A 21,770-nucleotide genomic window follows, 5' to 3' on the forward strand; every position below is an offset into this window, starting at 1 on the left:
TTTATTGAATCACAATGGATTATCCTTCTTTGTATCTATAAACCAGAAGGCTAAAGAGCATGATGTTGTGGTCTCGTTGTATTTGAACTCTATGGAAGTATGGATATAGTCTTGGTTCACTGTGATGTACCCTGTAGTTAACACTATGAAGCTCTTTGTAGCATGGCATGATGCTCACTCAGATAGTCTAGTAGTAGAGATATTGTGGGGAGAAGATCGAGCACACGTATTATCTTAATGAACTTATGCATACCAAACGTGACAAGTAAAGCTGTTGAGGTGATCAAACATTGTGAATTATCAGGGTTAGGGATGCTAATCGAGCGAGTCGATCACGAGCAGAGGGTTGCTCGACTCGTGCTCGTTAATTTTCGAGTCGAGCCGAGTTGATCACGAGCTGCTCGTTTAAAGGTTTACGTCTCTTGAAATTCAAATATTTGTGAATGATATTTTCTTCTATTTATATAAATTTTTTCTACTTAAGCTTATTATTTTAAATTTATTAAGTGTCAAGTTTAATTTTTGTTTTTAAAAACGAAATAATAGAAAAATATTGAATTTTTTGTACATTTATTGAGTTTCGAGTTGATTCAAGCGAGCACGAGCAAGTTCGAGTAGAGTTTTGACCGAGCATTGACCGAGTCGAGTTTGAGCTGCTCGCGAGTTGCCCTGCTCAATTAGCACCCCTAATCAGGGTAAATGTTAAACCTTAACTTGAAAATATTGGTCTGAGCCTCTGAGGACACTGAAATGCAAATCTACCGTATGGGTCGATGGGTTGACGAACAAGCGTAAGCTACTCATTTTTTTAGCAGAAATCCTTGACTTATGAATTTAATCCCAAACTCGATCTCATGATAAAATGAAACCTATTACTCCGTATCTTTTTCTAGCAAAGTCTAACACAAATTATAGGTAGTTTAAGGAAAATAATATACGTAGTTTTTAGCTAATATAAAGAGTTAAAAATGTAAAAATAAAAATAAAAAAATAAAAATAAAAATGAAAGTACGTAGTATAACATTAATTATATTAGTTTGCCTGTGATTTTACTCCATATCAAATTAGGTAATATATTAAGGGTAATCGTAAATGTAGCCCTTAGGGGTAAAAATAAGCATTTAAATATTTAATATACAATATTTTTTAATTTGTTATTAATTTAGAAATGCATGATAAAATCACGAATTAGTATAATTAATTTACATTTTCATTTTTTGTTAACTCCTTATATGTAGACTTAAGGGTTATGTATAGCATTTTTCAATATAATTGCTTATTTGTAGTCCTTAAGGATATATATCATCACCCATAAGTTAAATATTGAAGTATATTAGTACTATTATGACAAAGTATTCATTAATAGCATTCATTAAAATACTTTACCATATAATTGTACGTTAACGGTTAACTAACAATTAAACAAATAGATTAACTCAAATTAAACCCCAAAATAAGAATCATAACCTGAGCCTTAAATCTTAACCCAACAGTTACTGACAAATGTAGTAAAGGAATTTAATCACACTTTTTTGGGTTAGTAAAACCTTATAAATGTCAATGCATCAGATCTATAAACAACTTTTAAAGTTCTCAATCCCTATGTTTTACCTGCACACAATAGTCAGTTCCATAAATATTTTTAATTTCCCAACTTGACTTTATTATTTCATAATAATTGAACTATAATTATGCTGTATTTCCTACTGCCTACACTACCGACCACTGCAAGTTTAACTTTTACTTCCTCCGTTTTCTTTTACTTGCAAGTTGCAACACAATGTTTAGACATGAACTTTTAAGAGGTGATTTGTGAAGATAAACAAGTGATTTTATTAATACTATAATTTTAGCACTGTGAATAGGGAAGGGTTAGGTACCATGTGTATAAATTATTTTGATTAATATGCCCGTTTACATTGTATAACCTTGACCTCAAAGTGTATGCCACAAGGCTGCTTTACAAGTATAAAAAGAACAGAGAAAATTTTATTTTTAATCAAGATCTTATTTCTATTCTTATTTAATCTTTTGTCAGATTAATTTGTACGGCTCAACTACTTGATCTTCCTTTACTTTTTCAAGTAGTACAATTAGTACTGCTGTTTTTATTCACTTCAACAGTGAGATACCAAAAAATAAAAACACCTTCTGAAACAGAAAAAATGAAGCTACTGCATCATTTTCTGATTAGTGTAAATTTCTGTCTGTTCTGTTTGGTTGTGGTTGATGCAAGAACACATCCAGGAGATATAGAGGTGTTGAAGGATCTGAAGAGATTAATCGACTCGAAATCGATAACACCAGGATCATGTCTTAGTTCCTGGGATTTTTCTGTTGATCCCTGTGATCATGTATTCAGTGCATATTTCACCTGTGGTATCAGGTGTGACTTCAGTCTTGCAGGACTAAGTCGAGTCACCGAGGTTGCCCTCGATGGGGCGGGTTACTCGGGTTCAATCACTAACATTACATGGTTACTCCCATATCTCAACACACTAGACCTCTCAGGCAACACTCTATCAGGCTCACTGCCTGAATCCCTTTCCAACCTGATTCACCTTCGACGACTTAGTCTGTCTAAGAACGCATTTTCTAACTCCATTCCAACCTCTATTGGCTCCTTACCTTACCTAGAAGAGCTCTATCTAGATGAAAATCAACTTAGCGGATCAATCCCGCCGAGTTTAAACAAACTAAGTCACCTTACAGACTTAGCAGTACAACAAAATCAGCTTTCTGGTGAATTCCCATTTTTAGGTTCTTTGAAAAATTTATGCAACTTTGATGCAAGTGATAATAACATCTCTTCTTTTGCAACAACTAATCCACTTTCTCTTCCTATTTCCCTCATTTCTTTTTCAATGAGAAACAACAGTTTAAGAGGAGAAATGCCTAGAAATTTCTTCCATATGCAACAACTCGAAGTCTTAGATCTTAGTTACAATGAGTTAAGTGGTACAATTACAGGGGAAGTTTTTGATCTTCCATCACTTCAGCAACTCAATCTGTCTCATAATCAGTTCTCAGCCGTCAATTCGCCGAATGGTAAAGGGAAAAAAAGAGGAAATGTGTTGGCTGTTGATCTCAGCTACAATAAGATTAATGGGTTGTTGCCAAAATTTTTGGCTGAGTTGCCAAATTTATCAGCATTGTCATTGGAGCATAACATGTTTACTGGGATGATACCCCCAGTTTATGCCCTCAGGGTTGCAACAGCGTCGTTTCAACGTCTTTTGCTCGACGGGAACTACTTATTCGGGCCGATACCAGACCCGTTAAAGAGGTTGGAGCCGGGTTCGGCGACAGTGAGCTTGGTGGATAACTGCTTTTATACTTGCCCTGTTACATTGTTCTTTTGTCAAGGTGGTGAGCAGAAAACACTGATTCAGTGCAAAAGTTTAAGGCATAGGATTCCTTAGGAGTTTGGTTTGGTAAATCATTTGGCATAGTTGAGATGTGCATAATATATGCATGATCTAAGTAATCCTTTTAAAAAGAAAAATGGGTAAGGCTTTTTAGAGGACACACAAGAAAACTAATTAGAAGCAAAAAAAAAAAAAAAAAAAAAAAAAAAAAAAAAAAAAAAAAAAAAAGCATATTGTATTATGCTATTTAGGTTCTTTGATACATTTGCTCCCTATAAAAATGTGGAGTTTTAAAATTGTGATTTCTGTTAATGTTATGAAGGATTTACAATTTTGTTGTGTTTGTTTTTGGGCTTGTGACCACAAGATCTTTGTTTTGTACTGTTAACAGTACTGTTTTTGGTACAAACAGTGTTTTTTCTAATGAACAAGAAAACTCATGCTAAGTATCAAGGATTTTATCATTTCAAACTCTTAAACCTATCATCAAAATAGTTCCACCACAAAATCTTAAAATTTAATAGTGTTAACATTGCTTCATACTATAAGTATAACAATAAGCAGGTGCAATACTCCCATAAGTGTCAGTTGGTTGTTGCTCTTGTCAACACAGCTTGAAAGCAGGACAATTTGAAAGGGCATTCTAACTGCCGTATGTTCTACTGCGCTTTCGACTTGGTGATAATTCTTCATTGGATCCCCTAACAGCAATCACCACCTTTCCATGCTCGCCGAACACAGCTCATTCCATCCAAGGGCTCCAATTGCAGTCATCAGAGTTTTCCTATTGTTGCAGCTCCTTTTCCTTACCTAACACAATCTTGTTTTAATGTATATGAATTTCAAGAAGTGAAGAGCCATTAAATGACCAACAGCACGGAAACAAAAAATATCTGAGTCGGGTAAAAAGAAAAGAATGGGCTGCCTAAACATACATCTACAAAAAGAATGATTGACAAAATTGTAAAGATACAATGAATTGTCAAAACAGAAGATATGAACAAATAGGTAGTTTCAAGTTTTGTGGTCCTTAAGTACACCATGTTTAACCCCCTAGCAAAAATTGGGGGTCTTAGAAGTTACGTAAATAATGTGACTACATCTTTCCTGTATCCTCTTACAATTAAAAGCCTCGGAATGTTTTCCACCAAAAGATCCAAGTATTCCATATAAAATATAGATGGGTGATGAAGAGGTGGTGGCGGTAAGCTAACAAGTACCACAGCGGCCATTCTTGAGTATCTTAGCATCGTTGAATTCAACTTCAAGGTAGTGTAAAGAAACTTCTCCACCTGTTGCTCATTCACAACTACAGGTTTACCATCAGCCATCAAAGGAGTGCCGTTCCTCTCAGCTGTTTCTTTCATCTTTGACATGTAATCAGCAACTCGACGTTGTGCAGCTGTAAATGCTTCGATTGACTCATCCTGTGCGGATCCACCATCTACTTGTACATCCCATGTTTTTATTGTAATAACAATTACTTCTGCCTGCATACGGAGATCATAAAGAAACTTCTTTACATCTCCTTTGAGGCCTTCAGCATCAGTTTCCTCCTCTGCTATGCAAAAGACTTGAATCTTGCAATTCTCAAAGCTCTCCTTTGTCAAGAGAAGCTGGGAGAGAAGAAGCATGAGACCTCCATCCCGTACAATCCAATATAGATCGATTGTGCCAAACTGCCGTTGAAACACATTGGGCCATTCCTCAAGACCCTTGACAATGACAACTGCCTTGTTTGCTACAATGCAATCGTTGATTATTCCAACAAAGGTGGATGGAATTTCAATTAGGTTTTCACGACGCCAAATTTCAGGGTACCGCATTACCACAATGTTAGGTTTGAGATTTCCAAGGCCCATGGTTTGGACTATGCCACGGAAGCCAGCAGACATGTCAGGAGCGACCACTACTTCTGCAACACCCTCACACTGCTTGTATTCAATGTACGTACTCAACTGCTGGCATGCAATCTTAGCATCTTCAGCACATTCAAGATAGTCCCCATCAAGGATAGAGACAAAGATTGACATTCCACGACCTTTCTTTTTCACACAATTTGCAAAATCTGCAAGTTTGGGGTGACATGGTACATTCTCTGGTAGCTTGCCCCAAGGCCGGCAGAAGATCAATGGAATAGGATACCAGTTCTTTGCATGCACCTGATTTGCTGATATAGCAATAAAGTTAGGCACATGGTACAAATAGATTTTATTTTTTTTGGCAACGGCACAAATAGATAAATTAAATGAAATTAAAAAGGTATAAATAAAGTCCACTTCTTAACAAAACCAATTGCACGATCTTACATTGATCTAAATTGGTCTAGATATAAAGAAGTAATTCACAGATTTGTAAACAATCATATTGAGATTATGATCCTCAACTGTAACCATCATACTACAAAGTCAAGCACCATAGCTAGTGGACAATTCTGACTGTCAGCAGGTTTGAACAAAACCAAAAGCATCAATGCTGCCTATGATGATATGATCTAAAAACAAGTGTTGGGTGATTGTAAATTAAGTTTCAAACAGCTAACTGGTACTAAAAACATTCTACAGCACTATATATGCTCAGCCTGTGATCAATGTCCAAATTTTGTACAAATTTTACCAATCCACAAACATAGATCTCTGACAAGAAAATGATAGCATTAGCAACAAAAAGTAGAATCCTTAAATCAATACCTCCAAGAGAACGAAGACTTCTAAGTGCAAGTTGAAAATAAGCACTCTTGAAACCATCACCCCAGTCTCCTGCTTTTCCTTTGATGCACACATATTTGTATATAAGGCATGCAAGGGCAAGAGATACAATCGTGAATGACCACGAGATCAAGAACATGATCACTGCAATACAAACCCTGAAGTGAATCAAATTTTTCCAAAATAAAATCAACCCAGATTGCCACACAAATTCATTAGTTTGGAACAGCAAGAAGCCTTAAATGAATCAGTTAACAGAGAAGACAACATTGCAAAAACCATGTCAGTGTCTATGCAATCTAACAAGATGAGTCTTGTTTGGTGCATATGCACACCATTAGTTTAAAGTAGCCAGTACAGGACTGCATAGATACCGGCACAAGTGCCCAACTGCCCAAGCTCTCAGCATAAAATATTCAGGGTAACACCATTCAGTTTAGTTAGCTCCTCTCACTTCCACTTCTATTCCCTTTCCTTCCTCTTATAATGCTCCAAACCCCTCTTCGAAAGTTCTAATGAGATGGAACTTTATTTGTTCACTTTTGTCCCTCATCTTTTACCAAATATATATCTCTCTCAAATCCATAAGATGTAGGATATTCTATGGTGGCAACTACAGCACCCCAAAGCATGTTTTCATACAGCCTAGATGCCTTCTAAATTAGAGATGTACAAGTTCCCAATCATCAACCTTTTCAGAGTAACAATTACCAAAAGATGCCAGATCACGAGTAAATTTAATAATAATTTTTAGAATAACCATACCTATACAAATAGTTGCTCCAAAAAGTGAGAGGCTCCAATGATGAAATTTCCAACGCGGACGCCAGCTGGGAGCATCAAGAAGGTCCAGAAGGAAGCAGGACAAGTTCACACCCGCATAGCACAGCAGGTAAAACATAGTGATTGTGGGAGAAATAAGATCCAGATTCCCAATCACAACACACCCAAGACAAATGAAGGCAGTAAAGAGGGTAGCAATATAAGGCTCACCCCCATCAACTACTTTGAAGTAATTAAGAACAGGTAAAATATCATCATTTGCAATTGCGGCCAACAAGCGTGGAGCACCAGTCAAACTCTGAAGGGCAGCCCCCAGAGTTGACAAAATAATTCCCACATAAATTATTACTGGAAAAGGCCAAGCAACTGTTGCTGTAAGTAACCTGCATAAAAGCAGATGTGCAACAAAGCAGAGAAAGATGTCAACACCCTATAACTGAGTAAACAGATATGCAACAAAGAAATAAAGATGACAAAACCCTTTTACAGAGTAAGCTTCAATAATCCTTTAACACTGGGATTATAAACATCCATATGTATTATGTACCAGTGGAAATATATGAAATAAAATAAAATATGATTCTTTTGTGAATGTTTCTAGCTCTTAGACAAAAGGCAACTAGAATTCGTATGCATCTTAATCCCTCCACAAGAAGTCATGTAAAGTTGACATCAATCTCCTCGCAATACCTATATTATAGTTGTCTGCATACAGGATATATATTTTAGTCATTCCTTAAATTTGATTTTCTGTCCTAAATCCTAATACTACTGCTCGAAGGTGCTTTTCATCAATCAATTATATTACCTAATTTCACAATAAAGCAATAAAATCTATAAGGATAAATCCATAATCATTTCACAGCAAGGCTCCTCTGTGGCTCCTACTTCCTAGGTGAAAAAATAATACATGAAATCAATAAGATAAAGAAAGTAGGTGAGTGTACAGCACATGTTCACAAAAAGAAGCAGAGTTTTATTTGACACATATGAACTTCCAAAATTGCCTAATTCAACCCTATGGCTGGTTCAGATAATGAAAAAGAGCAAAAGCCAAAGTTCAAAATCACACACCTGTCTGTCAGAAGCTTTTCCCTAGTTGCAAAAGCACCAAATACTAAAACTGAGATTAGATAGAGACCAGTGGTTGTGAGTTGTGAAGCCAATGTTCCAACAGGGATTGAATGCTGTGTATCTTTCAGTGAGGCAGAGCGATTTGAACCAGCCATGATACCGGTTACAGCAGGAAAGAAAAGGCCAACCAATGCACTGCATAGTCAGAGTGTATAGTGAAAAACAAATTATACAGCAGTTCACAAATTAACAAAATTCTCTAAACTAGAATGGGTAAAGGAGAACAAGGGAGCAGTTAATGATGACATAACATGCAAAGCAGAAAAGTACCAATTTTTAAAGAGGCAGAGTTTGCTAAAAAAATTTTGTGCCTTAAACAGCAAGAGTGCTAAACATAAGGTATGTATGGGATGAACTAGGTTCATCATAGTTATATGAAAGATTCTCTTGTAGCCAGAAGGAACAGAAAAGCTCTAGAAGCCAAAGTGTGAAAGACAGTTCTGTTGGCAATTTGGTGGTGCACTCTGAGAAAATTCCCCTTCTAAAAGTTTCAATTTCAAACTATCAAGGCATTTGTATAGCTGGAATCAAGTATTTCTTCATATCATTAGTTGACTCTTCTTGGTATTTAAAATAAATTGTATCATGATAACCTGAAGGCAAGGGATTTGTTAACCTTAGCCCTTCTTTTGTATATGGGATTGAACCATTAATAAATCTAACCTAAAATAAACCTTCCAATAATCCCCTAACTTCTTGACCCTGATACTAAATCTTACACCCTTTCTCCTAGAATGGCATGTGATGAAAAGAGAACAACATTGAGGGTAGATGGGTCAATTTCTTAGGGTGGCTAGTAAAGGAAGATGGTGGGTCTAATAATGAGGATACATTGGGGATTAAACCAATTTCATGAGGGTAAATTGGGGAGAGAAATCTGTCAAACATGGCAAAGAATCCAAAAGGAAACATCTTTCTGAAACACCCAAAATAAATGATGAAAAAAACTTTTAAGAACGGAGGGAGTACTACTTGTAAATATTTGTTGCCTTTACGGGAATTATATAAATAAATACTTCCATAAATAGTAGAATTACATATCTGGAAACTCTACAAGTATATAATTAATTAATTATACATGATTGTAAGATTAGTATCAACTTATCAATAAAACTATTGCGACTAAAATTTTAAGATTCCATATGATTCAATATAGTTATAGGAGAGGGAGGTAGGGGGTAAATTTGATTGTAAGATTGGTCAAAGTTGGCTGACTACTTCTTCCAACATAGATCTTCTCATTACCAGAAATTTCCTACTATACCAATGATAACTTTAATTTCTGATTTTTTTCTATAATGAATTTTATTTGATTTACAATAAAGCCTTAATAAAAACAAATACAAACAAATCACCTTCAATCAATAGTACATCCATCCATCAAAAAGCAGTAGCTAACTAACATAGGAATTGTACGGCTTCTCTTTTTTTACAGTTAAGCATACACAATTTTCCATTGAAATAAACTTTAGGCAATGGAACAACAAATACCTGATGAGCTAAGAAGTAACAAGCTAGCTCTGTGCAAAACTCACACACTTAACTACACAGCAACATCACTATAGATTCTGCTTAAAGCTTATTACCTTTAACCACTCAAATCAAGTTGAATGACGGTTGAAAATACACTTACTAAGCTATAAAATAATCTTTCTACAGTTCCAGTATGGGAAACTAAAACAATTGCGATTCTGCATTATTTGCCTTGATTTTTAAGAACTTGAACCACAAGTTTTCCTATAATGACCGTACACAAAACATGCTCATTACATGGAAAGTTCCACATGGGGCGTCAGTAAGCAACAATAATCACCTTTTTAAGTTAAAACACAGTCCAAAGGCTCCTTTGGAATCACATGTGAACCATATCGACCAAAATTTATATACATCATACAATGTTAGGTTAAAGTATTTACCATGTGAATACAAACAAGAATGCAAAAGAAACAAGAAAAAAGAATCATAAAACATACTTGAAATTCCAGTAGGTCGATCCAAGAGGATCAGGTATGCCAGCTTCATTAGTCATTTGGTAAGCAGAACTCCAGTTGTCTTTGAATGTTGTTAAACTCATGCCAGTTATTCCCTCTGTGTAAAGCAATTTAAGGGCCCAATTCGCCAAGCAAAGAAAAACAAAAGGAAGCTCCGTAAGCTAAGTAATTCTTCAATGTTGCAAAGACATCCAAATGTCCATGCACCCGCACTGCATATAAGTGCAAACATATAGACAATTCACACAGACTGCATCTTTTAGACAACAAACATGCATATGTAAACATATTATTTCCAGATGCAAAAGTTTCAACAATCACTGAAGCAAGCTTTTATGCATTGCAGTTTGCAAGGTTACGAATCAGTACACAAGCAGGTGCGTAAATCGACTCAATACAACCATCAAAAAAAAAATCACATCTTGGAAATCTAATAATAGAGTATTGCTAGATCTAATTGCAGAATTGGTGTCACACTACTAATATAGTTTAATTATCTTGATTCAGCCTAACAGAGCGAGAATATTTAATTTGCAAACACGCGAAGAATGTAAAAGCACACGCACCAACAGGCTTGTCTTTTCCAGATGCAAATATTCCAACAAATATGCAGAAAATTGAGAGCAAAACTGGAATGAGGAAAGCAGGTGCAACTCGGTTGATCATCTTCACACCACCAAATACTATAAAACAAAGGATTATGGTCACAACAATCCCATAAATTTGTAGATCATGAACACTTGGTTGATGTATGGGGCTGACTGTTGTTCCATTCACCTTTGTAATGGTCTCTGCACAAAAAAACCACAGGAGAAATATCTAATTCAGGGAAAAAGATATTGCAGAAAAAAAAATGGCAAGGACACTCGAACAGTAGACGCGATAGGTAATACTTTGTCTAAAGATTGAACATGAATGCTGGCACAAAGATGTAAATTGCCATAATGATGCCAATTCGTTTCTATTGCACACCCCTTAATTTTCTCCATCTAAGATTGGGGAGATTGAGGGAAGGTGAGGTGAGTTTTTTTTGTTTTTTTTTTTTTTTTACATATATACATTTTATGCTTATATGCTTTCATGTTAGATATTATCAAAGATTTATACCATGCATGCATCTCTAGTAAAATCTCCAGCTTGTTGCTATAAAATAGAGATATTAGGGGTTAAATTATACAATATGTAACACTTTTATCAAGTCAAGTTTGTGTCAAAGCCTCGAAGGTTGCAGACAACCAAAATTTGTGCTATTTGAGGCAATTTTCCCTGACCACAAACAAAGCATTAAAATGACCAGCTAATAAAGTTATTTATGGATGCAAACTACTGAAAGTCAGGTCCAGGCTATCTAAAGCCCCAAAACATCCCACCACGAAATCCCCAGGAGCACACAAACTTTAATCCTGGCTCAAAGTCTACCTCCCCATGATTCCAACATCAGGTCTTCTAGAAATCCAGAATAACCCACATAAAGACAAACATATCAAGCACAGTCATGTAAGGTACGTTCACCTCTTAATATTTCCACAGTAATATCTCATCTCCTGTTTAGTACCTGTAAAAATACCAGCACTTGGCACAGCACTAAGGAATGTTTCAACAGCTCCCAATACGTAACTGGGGACAAAACAGAGAAACATATAAAATAAGTCAGAATAAACAATGCTTGCAAGTCATATTAGGTATCACTAGTTCACAAACCCCCCCACCCCCAAAAAAAGTAAAAAAAATAAAGATCTAAGGTAAGCACTCACAGAGATGCAGCGACTGCAGTTCCTAGAAAAAAACAAAGTCCAATGCTGACACCAACTTCTGGACCAAGAGCACGACCAATGAGATAATATGGCCCCCCACCCTGTAATGCACAAATACAAATTTATTTCATTTCATACTAGACAAATATATGTATTGATTTCACACTATAAGATAATGATTCCCTAAAATACATGCAATTATTCACATATACAAACTAATACAAGTACATACCTCAATAATTGCATGAAAGCTAATAAACATCAAGAGATCTTATTACCAAATTGATTTCGGACAAAAGGGAAAAATACAGATTGCATATTATATATAATATAATGTATAAAATAAACTATTGCTCACACCAAATTCAGACCCAGGAAACTGGTAGATCAAACATTCAAATTGGATTCAGTTGGGTCACCATTCAATCTCCTACCAGGTCATAACTGATTTATGCTACATTACTGATTAGGTACAGTCTTTCAATTCAACCCATAAAAGGTTAAAGTACAGGTGTAGATTGATTAGTCTTATACGGTCTACGGGTTATAGGATCAATGTAGCATTGCTTCCCATCAGTCATCAACATGCAGCCAGAAAATAATTATTTGGCTTAATGGTAGTTCAGCCCAACAACTAAATTTGCATATGCAAAAAGATACCTTTGCATGCAATCATCGTCTGCTATCAAACAACAAAAACTAGTTAGAGTAGTCACTTTACCTTCATTGCACCATTTGTTGCAATTGCACTTAATGACACCGCTGTCAAGAACGTACACATACAGCAGAACGACACGAGAAATAAGGACTGGCCTATGCCTGCCATACCAACAATCCTGTAAATGCACAAAATAAAGCAAAAGAAAAAATGGCTCAAATAATTAAAAGCAACCAAGGTGGAGAGAGATAAGTAAAGAAATTTAAATAGCTTAAAAATAAGAAATCTAATAATTAAATTAATCAGACTTTTAAAAGAAAAGACTTGATACCCAAGCCCTGCCTGTGTAGCTTTGAGTTTTCATTGAAATTAAAGTATAAAAGAAGCAAATTACCAGGTAAACCGGATGTAGTATATGATTCCCAATATATTTTGCAAGCATGGCAAAAATACTCCCATCAAGGTTCCCAATTTGACATCAGCATCCTGAATAAAAATTACACATCAACATGTTGCAAAATGTAATCAGGATTTTTGCTATAAGCAATAACTCACACAGAAAGATAATAATATTCAAAACAAAGGCAACTATTTTAGACCAAAATTTAACTTACATAAAAACAAAATATTCTTGTTTCTAGTAACTACCCACAAGAAAGATCTGAGCCCGCAATAAAGAGTAGCTTCTTAAGTAAAACGAACATATAGGTCCACTTTTGTAAAGATACATTCCGTACCACATCTCTAAATGACTTAAGAAAGCCCGACAAAGCATGAAGGCAGCTTGAACATAAAGTGCTATTAAGAGTCAAAACAGTGGGACTCTAAAATGCCACCTCATGAAAAGGGTGAGAGGAAACCAAACAAATGTTTGATCCTACATCCCCAACTAAATTGTACCTTGTCAAGTACAGGGCAAGCAAACTGGATCAATATGAAAGATGCATCCACTAGCTTATTTCTGGACAATGGAAGAAAACCAAAGGATAGAGGACAGACAGGAAGTCTGTCTGTGACAGCAAGCATATTAGGAAGATTGAGCAGTTGAGAAGTCGCAAATTTGAGGAGTTTTTGACTATTTCTGATTTCCCAGTGCACCCTATGAAAATTATAGATATATTTCTATAACTCTATAAGAGGAGCAATCCTAATTACTTATATCTGAGTAGTTTTGATCCCATTAATAAAGCTATGTTATCATTATAGATGTCTTCAAAGTTGACCACTGTTTCTTGGCAATACTTCACATGATATCTGTAAAATAAACAACAAAGGAATACTTGGCAAAACAAAAGGTGTAGAGGCTTCACGTATAGATAGCATCACAAAGGAAAAGAAAATAATGGGCTGCCTACGACTCCCTTTTCAGCTTGTCTTATTATTCCCTCATTACAAGAGGCTTGCTGTATAGATAACGTCACAAAGAAAAAGAAAATCATGGGCTGCCTACAATTTCCTCCTCATCTTCTCTTATTATTCCCACATTGTTCATGTTGTCCTTTTATTCTTATTTATCCCTTCCTCTCAATGACAAAGTTAATAACTACAAACTGAAAGATATGAAAAGGCATAAAAAGTGCAGACAAACTAGAAGTGACAGAAAAAATGCTAGATAAAATACCAAAATACCTTTGGACGCTCAAGCATAATAGACACATCCTCCCCTTCTCTAGGACTAGACGGGGCATGACTCTGCTCTCCAGTCATACTGAAAAAGTAAATCACCAAGGCACAAATCAAGGTTCCATTACAATAAGCTACCAAGAGAAAATAGGCCTGTCTTTTGTCAGAGGAAATCAAGAAAATCTAGTTAAGTAACAGTGCCAGCTATAGGCATGACCGCATGAGCACCTTGAGCAACAGCTTTGAATGGCCCCACATCTTTTTTATTCTTTTTAATTTTGATATTAAAAAAATAAAAAAATAAAATAAATATAAATAAATAAAAGAGAGAGAAGACAAAATTATATAAAATTCATGCAACATAAATGTATGATATATTTTGTCGATGTATCACCGATGAAATACAACTCTACTGTTTAGGGTCCATTTTTTAGTTTTCGCTTTGGGCCACGAAATTGTCCGAGATGGCACTATTAAGTACCTCAGAGTCACCAATAACAAAGTTGTTTTATTGTAAGAAAACAAGAACATCCAACTATAATAAAACACAACAGTTAAACTAAACTGCATATTCCCATTGCTAAGCTAGACCAAGCCAAACCAAACCAAAATAATACAGCTTGTAATTTAAACAACAACATGGGAACACCATACTTCCAATCTTTATTTCATCATTATATAAAAGCCTGAAGTAAAGGATAGTCTTTGATAGTCAAACAATAGGCTGTTAAAATTTGAACCACATATTAAAACTAGGCAAGAGAAAGCAAGTCCATTTTGCAGCTCCTTTAAAATAGCCTCATACAACTAAAACTGAAAAAATAATAAAGATCCAGAGAGAGCGGAAAAAAAAAAAAACAAAGGGAGACACTTCGTACCTTCTAAGGCCTAAAATATTCACAAGAGAATCAAAACCAAACAATTCCAGTTTTGACTCCCTGTGAGTACCATTTACATCAGCATGTGAAGCTGACGAGCTTTCACTCCCATCTGGCCTCATGTCTTCCTCTGTGCTGACATTCATTTTTCTGCCAAAAACAACAAAATGGCAAGAAACGCTATAAAGCATTTACTAGATGAAGCTTTCATCTAAATTCACTCAATATTACATTTGTGCAATGTTACCAATGTATGCTTCAGCATGGTACAGTAAACATCAATAGAATGACAAATCAGAAATCTAATCAACAAATTAAAACATGCACTATGATTCACGTGAGCAAACAACAATGAGGCTTGACACTATAATCTAACGAAATGATCCCGCTTACAGTTACCAATCCAAATTTTTGTTAAGAAAATAACATTGTGTTAATTGTTTAAAATTTTAAACATAAGATCTCCTTGCATCAATAACGGACAGGAACTCGACTCCTAAAGATCCAACACAACAGCTGAGAGTAATTTGGCTGGCTCATCGAGGTGCTTATGGAAGCATATGTTGCAAGATATAAGCATATAGCATCATTAGAAGTGTTATTTGTGCCCAAATCCAACAAAGTTGTCTGACCCTTAACCCAAAAACTATTAATCCAACTTAATATTAATTTAAATTCGACTTGATCCCAAAGCCAACACAAATCTGACCTGACTTGAACAGCAAATTTTATAACTCAATACCGACCGAAAAGATTCAATTTTCAAGTGAGCTACTTACGTTGTAATCAGCAAAGGTGCTACATAAAGGTAATAATCAAGTCAATCCACCTCCATAGACAAAGTGCAATCTAGATTTTCTGTATCTTAATTGAAACTAATTGGGAGCCTTAATTTGAATGCAAAAACAGCTAATACTAGCAATATAAACCCATTAAAGTAGGAAAGGACGGGAATTCAACTCGTCTTGTGCTCCGATTACAGAACAAGATAAGAAAATGGATCTTGGATTGGACATTACTATACCAAATCATCACAAATCTTATACAGCTATCTCAAGCTCAATTCAAGAATATCCCTCCATTAATACGAATCAAATTCATAAAACCTCGTCCGTTAATAGTGTATTATATTACCACATTACAATAAAATCAACCAAATCCAAGCAATTACAATTCAATCATCAAAAATAACAGTAATAATCTAGCTCAAATGAAATGTATACATATCATCAACATAATTTAGCTCAATATACTTGCCCAAATATAAAATTCAATCATTCCAATTCCAATCAACAAAATTAAACAAAGGAGATATAAAAAATTCAAACCTGGAATCGATTGCAAATATTTTCTGGGAAATTGAAGCCGAAATTCAAGATCGTAGATCTAGGGCAACAACAATCAGTAGAAAAACATTATTCAAATTACAAAAACAAAATAAAACGAATCTCAAATTGAAAGAATACAATATAATGTGATTGAATCATAGTTTAATTGAAGAAAAATCTTACCTGTGAACAAATTTGACTATTTAACAAAATAATGCAAAGAATTCAGCGAAATGTGATGGAGATCGAAGAAAAATTCAATTCAAAGGTCAAAACATCTTCAAACCAACTACGATTATTCAATTTAAATGAGTTGATTAAATTCTCTCATTTGGTCTGCTTGAAATTGAAGAAATGTAGAAATCTCAGAAAAATTTAATTTTAATTTTTTAATTTGTTTTTGGAGAAATGGAAACTCCCTCGCTTGGTCATGTATGTTGTACGGAAAACTTTATTTTCTAGGTATAGGCTTAATTTAATAATAATGGAAATTTTGTGTCAAATAATAATACAATAATAATAATAATAATGGAATTTTTTTTTTTAATTTACTTTCTCACAAAATTACAAAGCGGTCACGGATCCACTCAAAAAGTTGTATGAGACAACGAATCGAGAATGTGTCGAATTGTTATATTCATGTATTTGGATTTTTAGCCTTCCTCGATTAATTCTGGTTTTATTTTGTTAAATTCGTTTTCATTATCGTAAATTGTTCGATTTAATTACCACTAAAGTTACTTTAAAGTTTTTTTTTGGCGCCTAACATTTTAAATCTTATGATTCTGGATTTTATGACGTGATTTAAGGTTAAACTTTAATTTCAAAAAATTATTTTATTTTAATTAAAATAATTTGGCATTTTAAATAAAATATATGTATCGTTATAAATTACTATGTTATTATTTATTTTTTTTGAATTAGTTGAATCTGCGTACTTATTTTATTCTTTGAACCTTAGTATTATTTATTTAATTTTATGTGTGAGATTTGGGTAGTCTTAAGAAGGGCATATAGGACAGATAATTTCTTTTTATGTGCATTGTAATTTAATTCCTGGTGCCATTTATTTTGAATGTAGTTTTTTTTATGCAAGTTATATTTAATAGTATATGTTTTATATAATCATGCAAATTTGGGTGTTGTGATCACCTATAATCATGTGTAAGGATTAAAGAATACAATATAGATTAATTTGTGATGATTTGTGCAATGTAATGTGTATGTATGGATGATCATTATATGAAGCATGTAATTATGTGACTATTTGGTTATGCTTATTTAATGATGTTATTTATTATTTATTTGGTGCTTTAGGTTATTGGTAAGATCTATATTTTTATTATTTAATATCTCCTTCAATTTTTGCAACCAATGAGTGTTTATTTGAGAAACCTTATGATCAAATTAGGAATGTACTTGGAGAATTGATGAAATATATATATTTGGTGATGATAAACTACGCGAGAGGAGTGTATGAATTTTGCTTTGGTCAAGCCACATACTTTAAGGAGAGTGGAGACCCTGCTTTTCTGTAGAACTAGGTAGTGAAAGATGAGTTTTTGTTGCTTTGAATTGCCATGAGAATTTAAGGAGCATAACTTTGGTGGAAAGAGAATAGAGATACGCTTCGTGAGACAATTGACTTTCGTTGAAAGAATTTGAAAACCAAGTTGGAGAGAAGAAAATTTTGAGGAGCCAACGGATTCATAAACATGGAAATATAAATCAGGCCTTTTAGGTTAATTAATGTATTAACAATCATTATGGACTTAATGAATAGAGTATTACATGATTACACTAGTTCGATAAATTTATACTTAAAGTGTGAGGAGTGAGTATGATCATAATGGACATTTGAGGATTTTGTTGACAACTTTTAGGGACGACCTGTAATATGCTAAGTTTTCGAAGTGTGAGTTTTATTAATGACTGAAATTTACATTTTGGGACAAAAATTCAAGTGGTGAGTAAGTGGTCTACACCTAACATTGTGACCAATATAAGGAGTTTATTGGGATTAGATGTTTAAGGAGGTTTGTGAAGGATTTTTGAGGATTGTTGTATATACCTTGATGGAAGAAAGTTAGTTTGAATGGGATGAAAAGTGTAAACAAGCCTTTTAACTCTTAAAGAACATTTAATCGTTGCACTTGTTTTAGTCTTGCTTAATGGGAGTGGTGGACTTGAAGTTTTTACTTAATGGATGTGTGTTGCAACAAAATGGAAAAAAAATGATAATGCTTCTTGCCAAGACAAATCTTATGAGACCAATTACCCTACCATGATCTTGAGATTGCATATATATTGTTTACATTGGAGATTCATTCGAAATACAGTGTCACCTGTAAGATTTTTACAGATCTTAATAGCCTTTGGTTGTTAGCTAAGGAGAGCTAAAGGGATTATTGAGTGCCTATGAATTGAACTATTCAAATTTGAGGAAATTATAGAATAACAAGTTATGGATAAATTATTGCTGAAAGAAGAAATGAAAAAGAAATGTCTAATGATATTATTGAGGTGAGTTACGGGGGCGTAACTCTTTTCTTTAAGAGGGGTAGAATGCGATGTAATTTCGCGCTTTTTACCTTATTTATGCTTTTTATTGCTTGAATTTGCATGATTTTGCTTATTATTATACATTATTATTGTGTTTACATGCAATAAAAGTATGTAAACTTTGACCAAGTATGAGTTCATTAAGTATAAATTTCAGTTTGTTGAGTATACGTGTTGAGAATTAAGCAATTTACAGCAATACAAACACAAAAGTTTGAATAGTTTTGGAGAAATTATGGTTTTTGGGTTAAGTTTCGGGGACGAAACTTCTTTTAAGAGGGGTAGATTGTAATCCCCCGTAATTTTATGAAATTTAAAATTATATTTTAATATATTTATGTGAATATTTAATTATGATTATTTATTTACAATATTTATTTTATATAAGAAAATAAAGTTAATGTTTATAAAGTAAATAAAATTATTTTTATTAAGTTATTTCTCTACCCATATTTTCAATCATGAATGATTATTCAAGTCCAACTCTCCTTGTTTATAATAGTGTAGCCCACTTTAAAATTAAGAAACCTTAAACTTTTATTCAAGCCCAATTCTTTAATCCTACTCTTACTTAAACTTGGAAACCAAGCCCATATAAAAAAAAAACCCTTTAATTCTCCCCTCTCTTTCACGTAATCCCTTTTTCCTTTTCTCCTCCTCCTTCTTCCTTGCTGTTCACGATCAACACAAGAAAAAAAAAAAAGCATTGAACGTTGCTCCTACCATCAGCGCACCACCATCAGCGACTACCCATTGCCGCCCTTGAACCACCGCAAAGCAGCCACCGTTTGTTCCATATTCTCTTCTCTTCTTTCTTTCCCTCTCTTATAAGTTCTTGTTTAATTTTAAAGTTTCAATCTTTGTTTAATTTTGATTCTAAATTATTAATAATAAGGTTTGATATTATACATGGGTTATAAAAGATTATGAATTTACGAGTTTTGACATGTTTATATTATGATGCAAAATTTCAGATTATATACGTGTTTTAATTTTTAGATTTTCGTTCGTTAATATTAATCCCGTTTTAATCCCGATCAGATTCTGAACTCATCCAATTTTGATGAAAAAGTAGTGTTTTCCATGTGGAAACAACGTGAAAGAGAGGTATATGATTGGTGTAATGATTTTCGGGCAATTTTTGATTTTTACGAAGTTCTTTTTACTTAAAATATTATCCTTGAGTTTGATTAGTAAAATTAATTATGTTTAAAGTTAATTAAGCATAAATATATGTTTTTATTGAAGTTTTAAGTGTTGGAAATAGTTTCTAAGTACTACTTTTGATGTCTTATAAAGAGGGTTTAATCACCCATTAAAAAGGGAGATTTTTAGGGGTTTTTATATAATTTTCAGATTTTTATTAGACTTTGAACTTGCTGTAATTTCATGTATAAGAGTGTATTTTAAGGTTTTTATGAAGAAAAAATTTAAAGAACTATATATAAGCCTTTAATTTTAACTAAAGGGAAGGTTTTAAAGTGTTGTTTGATTTGGATTTTGAAGGTTTTAAAGTAAGTTAGTATTGCTGTAAATTTGATTGATTGGGTATTGATTGAGATGTTATTGTTTGTCTTAGGAGAGGAGTTTATTGAAGGTGATTTCTAGTTAGTAAAGTGGCATACCAATTCGTTTGCTCAAGGTACGTACAAGTTACGAAACCTTTCTTTTAGGTGCATGTTTAAGGACGACGGATCGAGAACTTAGTATCATGTATAGGGATGACTGAGTTAAATTGTTTGGTTATACATTGTGAATTTCGTATGACGTGCACTATTTTATATTGCAAGTATTATTTGTGCTCAAATTATGCAAGGTGCGCTTAGAGGCAAAGGTATATGATTGGTGTAATGATTAATTTATTACTCATTCATGATTATGCAAGCAGGATGAGTAAAGGAAGAATTTAAGTCTTCTAAGACGAGGTTGAGGTTTTGGGGTGCCTTATGCACTCAAGGTGTTTATACACCGAGGTAGTAAAGGAATAAATAATAAATGTTGCTTGCCACTAATAAATCAAGAATTGAAATTGAAAAAGTTGTTTTACTTGATTGAATTGATATTGGATTGATTGAATTGTTATGCATATGAGTCATCACCAAGTCTAAACCTGTAAATCACGTAAAGTGCAAGATGGATGAGCAATAAAACTCTAGATTGGTGCACTTCTGGAGTAATGACAATCAGGGGTTGGGGTACATGGGGTATTAGCCGTGTACTTTTCTCGAGGTCGTCTGATCTACGAGATCTCATACTAACTACGGTCACGGAGTCGCGCCCGTGGTCGTTGGATGTTTATTGATGTTTCCGAAAGGAGGCATGGGGTTTTTCTTTTATTGATGTTCCAAATGGAGCATGGGTTGGACAACCTTGTCTATTACGTAATCCAATGAATAAAAATAATGATTTACCTAATATTAATTAATGGAGTCTTAGTAATATAAATAGTTGAGTCGTGTGTTGAGTCTATAATTTAATGATGCATGATGATTGATTATTAGTAGCATGTTATGGATTTCTTAATTTATTTTCGCAGCTTGTATGTACTCAGCTTTGCTGATTGCGTGCTTTTGTGTGTGCTTTTCTTTGGTCATGGCCTTTGCCTTTCAATGACCCTGTGACGATCCAATTTTTACACTTGTAATATTGGGGAGCAGATTAACCATAGGTTCTTATACATGCAGCATCCGCATCAGGGTTGTGGGATTTTTGAGTGGAGAGTTGTTTATTGTTCGTAGTTTATTTCTTTTCATAGGTTTGAATTTATTTTAAACTCGGTTTCATTTTTGTTCTACTTCTACTAGTTTGGATTTTGAATAAGGGCCTTAATGGTTCCAACTTGTAGCACTTAATTTGATTTTATTCGTTGGTTTTGAAATTTATTTAAAACTGTTTTGGTTTTCCGCTGCTAATTTCTGAAATAGCCTTAACGTTTGAACACGTGGCGGTAACACACCAGTAATTCTCTTGAATTTGTTCAGGT

General features: G+C 34.1%; 2 protein-coding genes across 2 annotated transcripts; one reads left to right on the top strand and one right to left on the bottom strand.

The window, feature by feature from the left end:
• Positions 1 to 2,165: 2,165 nt before the first annotated feature.
• LOC145613582 (uncharacterized) lies at positions 2,166 to 3,520 on the top strand. Its single transcript, XM_081668686.1, has one exon. The coding sequence runs from the start codon at positions 2,166 to 2,168 to the stop codon at positions 3,420 to 3,422; it is 1,257 nt and encodes a 418-aa protein (XP_081524812.1). The 3' UTR covers positions 3,423 to 3,520.
• A 780-nt stretch (positions 3,521 to 4,300) lies between these two features.
• On the bottom strand, positions 4,301 to 16,643 carry LOC145614500 (cation-chloride cotransporter 1-like). The gene is made up of 14 exons (XM_081669556.1): positions 16,409 to 16,643; positions 16,226 to 16,283; positions 14,898 to 15,047; positions 14,026 to 14,104; positions 12,791 to 12,882; positions 12,460 to 12,574; positions 11,739 to 11,839; positions 11,540 to 11,601; positions 10,551 to 10,775; positions 9,967 to 10,081; positions 7,934 to 8,128; positions 6,842 to 7,242; positions 6,059 to 6,220; positions 4,301 to 5,538 (listed from the first exon to the last, which is right to left on the bottom strand). Exons 3-14 carry the CDS (start codon positions 15,041 to 15,043, stop codon positions 4,448 to 4,450), a joined length of 2,784 nt encoding a protein of 927 aa, XP_081525682.1. The 5' UTR covers positions 15,044 to 15,047; positions 16,226 to 16,283; positions 16,409 to 16,643; the 3' UTR covers positions 4,301 to 4,447.
• Between the last annotated feature and the right edge of the window lie 5,127 nt (positions 16,644 to 21,770).

This window comes from Chenopodium album, chromosome 25, assembly GCF_948465745.1.
Source record: "Chenopodium album chromosome 25, dcCheAlbu1.1, whole genome shotgun sequence".
NCBI lineage: Eukaryota > Viridiplantae > Streptophyta > Magnoliopsida > Caryophyllales > Amaranthaceae > Chenopodium > Chenopodium album.

Excerpts from the sequence above, each read along its gene's own strand:
- LOC145614500 (XM_081669556.1), bottom strand. The coding sequence starts at position 15,043 with ATGAATGTCAGCACAGAGGAAGACATGAGGCCAGATGGGAGTGAAAGC. Across the intron at positions 12,575-12,790 it reads TACTACATCCGGTTTACCTG|GATTGTTGGTATGGCAGGCA; the intron begins GTAATTTGCTTC and ends GTGCATTTACAG. Across the intron at positions 11,602-11,738 it reads ACTGCAGTCGCTGCATCTCT|TTACGTATTGGGAGCTGTTG; the intron begins GTGAGTGCTTAC and ends TTTTGTCCCCAG.
- LOC145613582 (XM_081668686.1), top strand. The coding sequence starts at position 2,166 with ATGAAGCTACTGCATCATTTTCTGATTAGTGTAAATTTCTGTCTGTTC.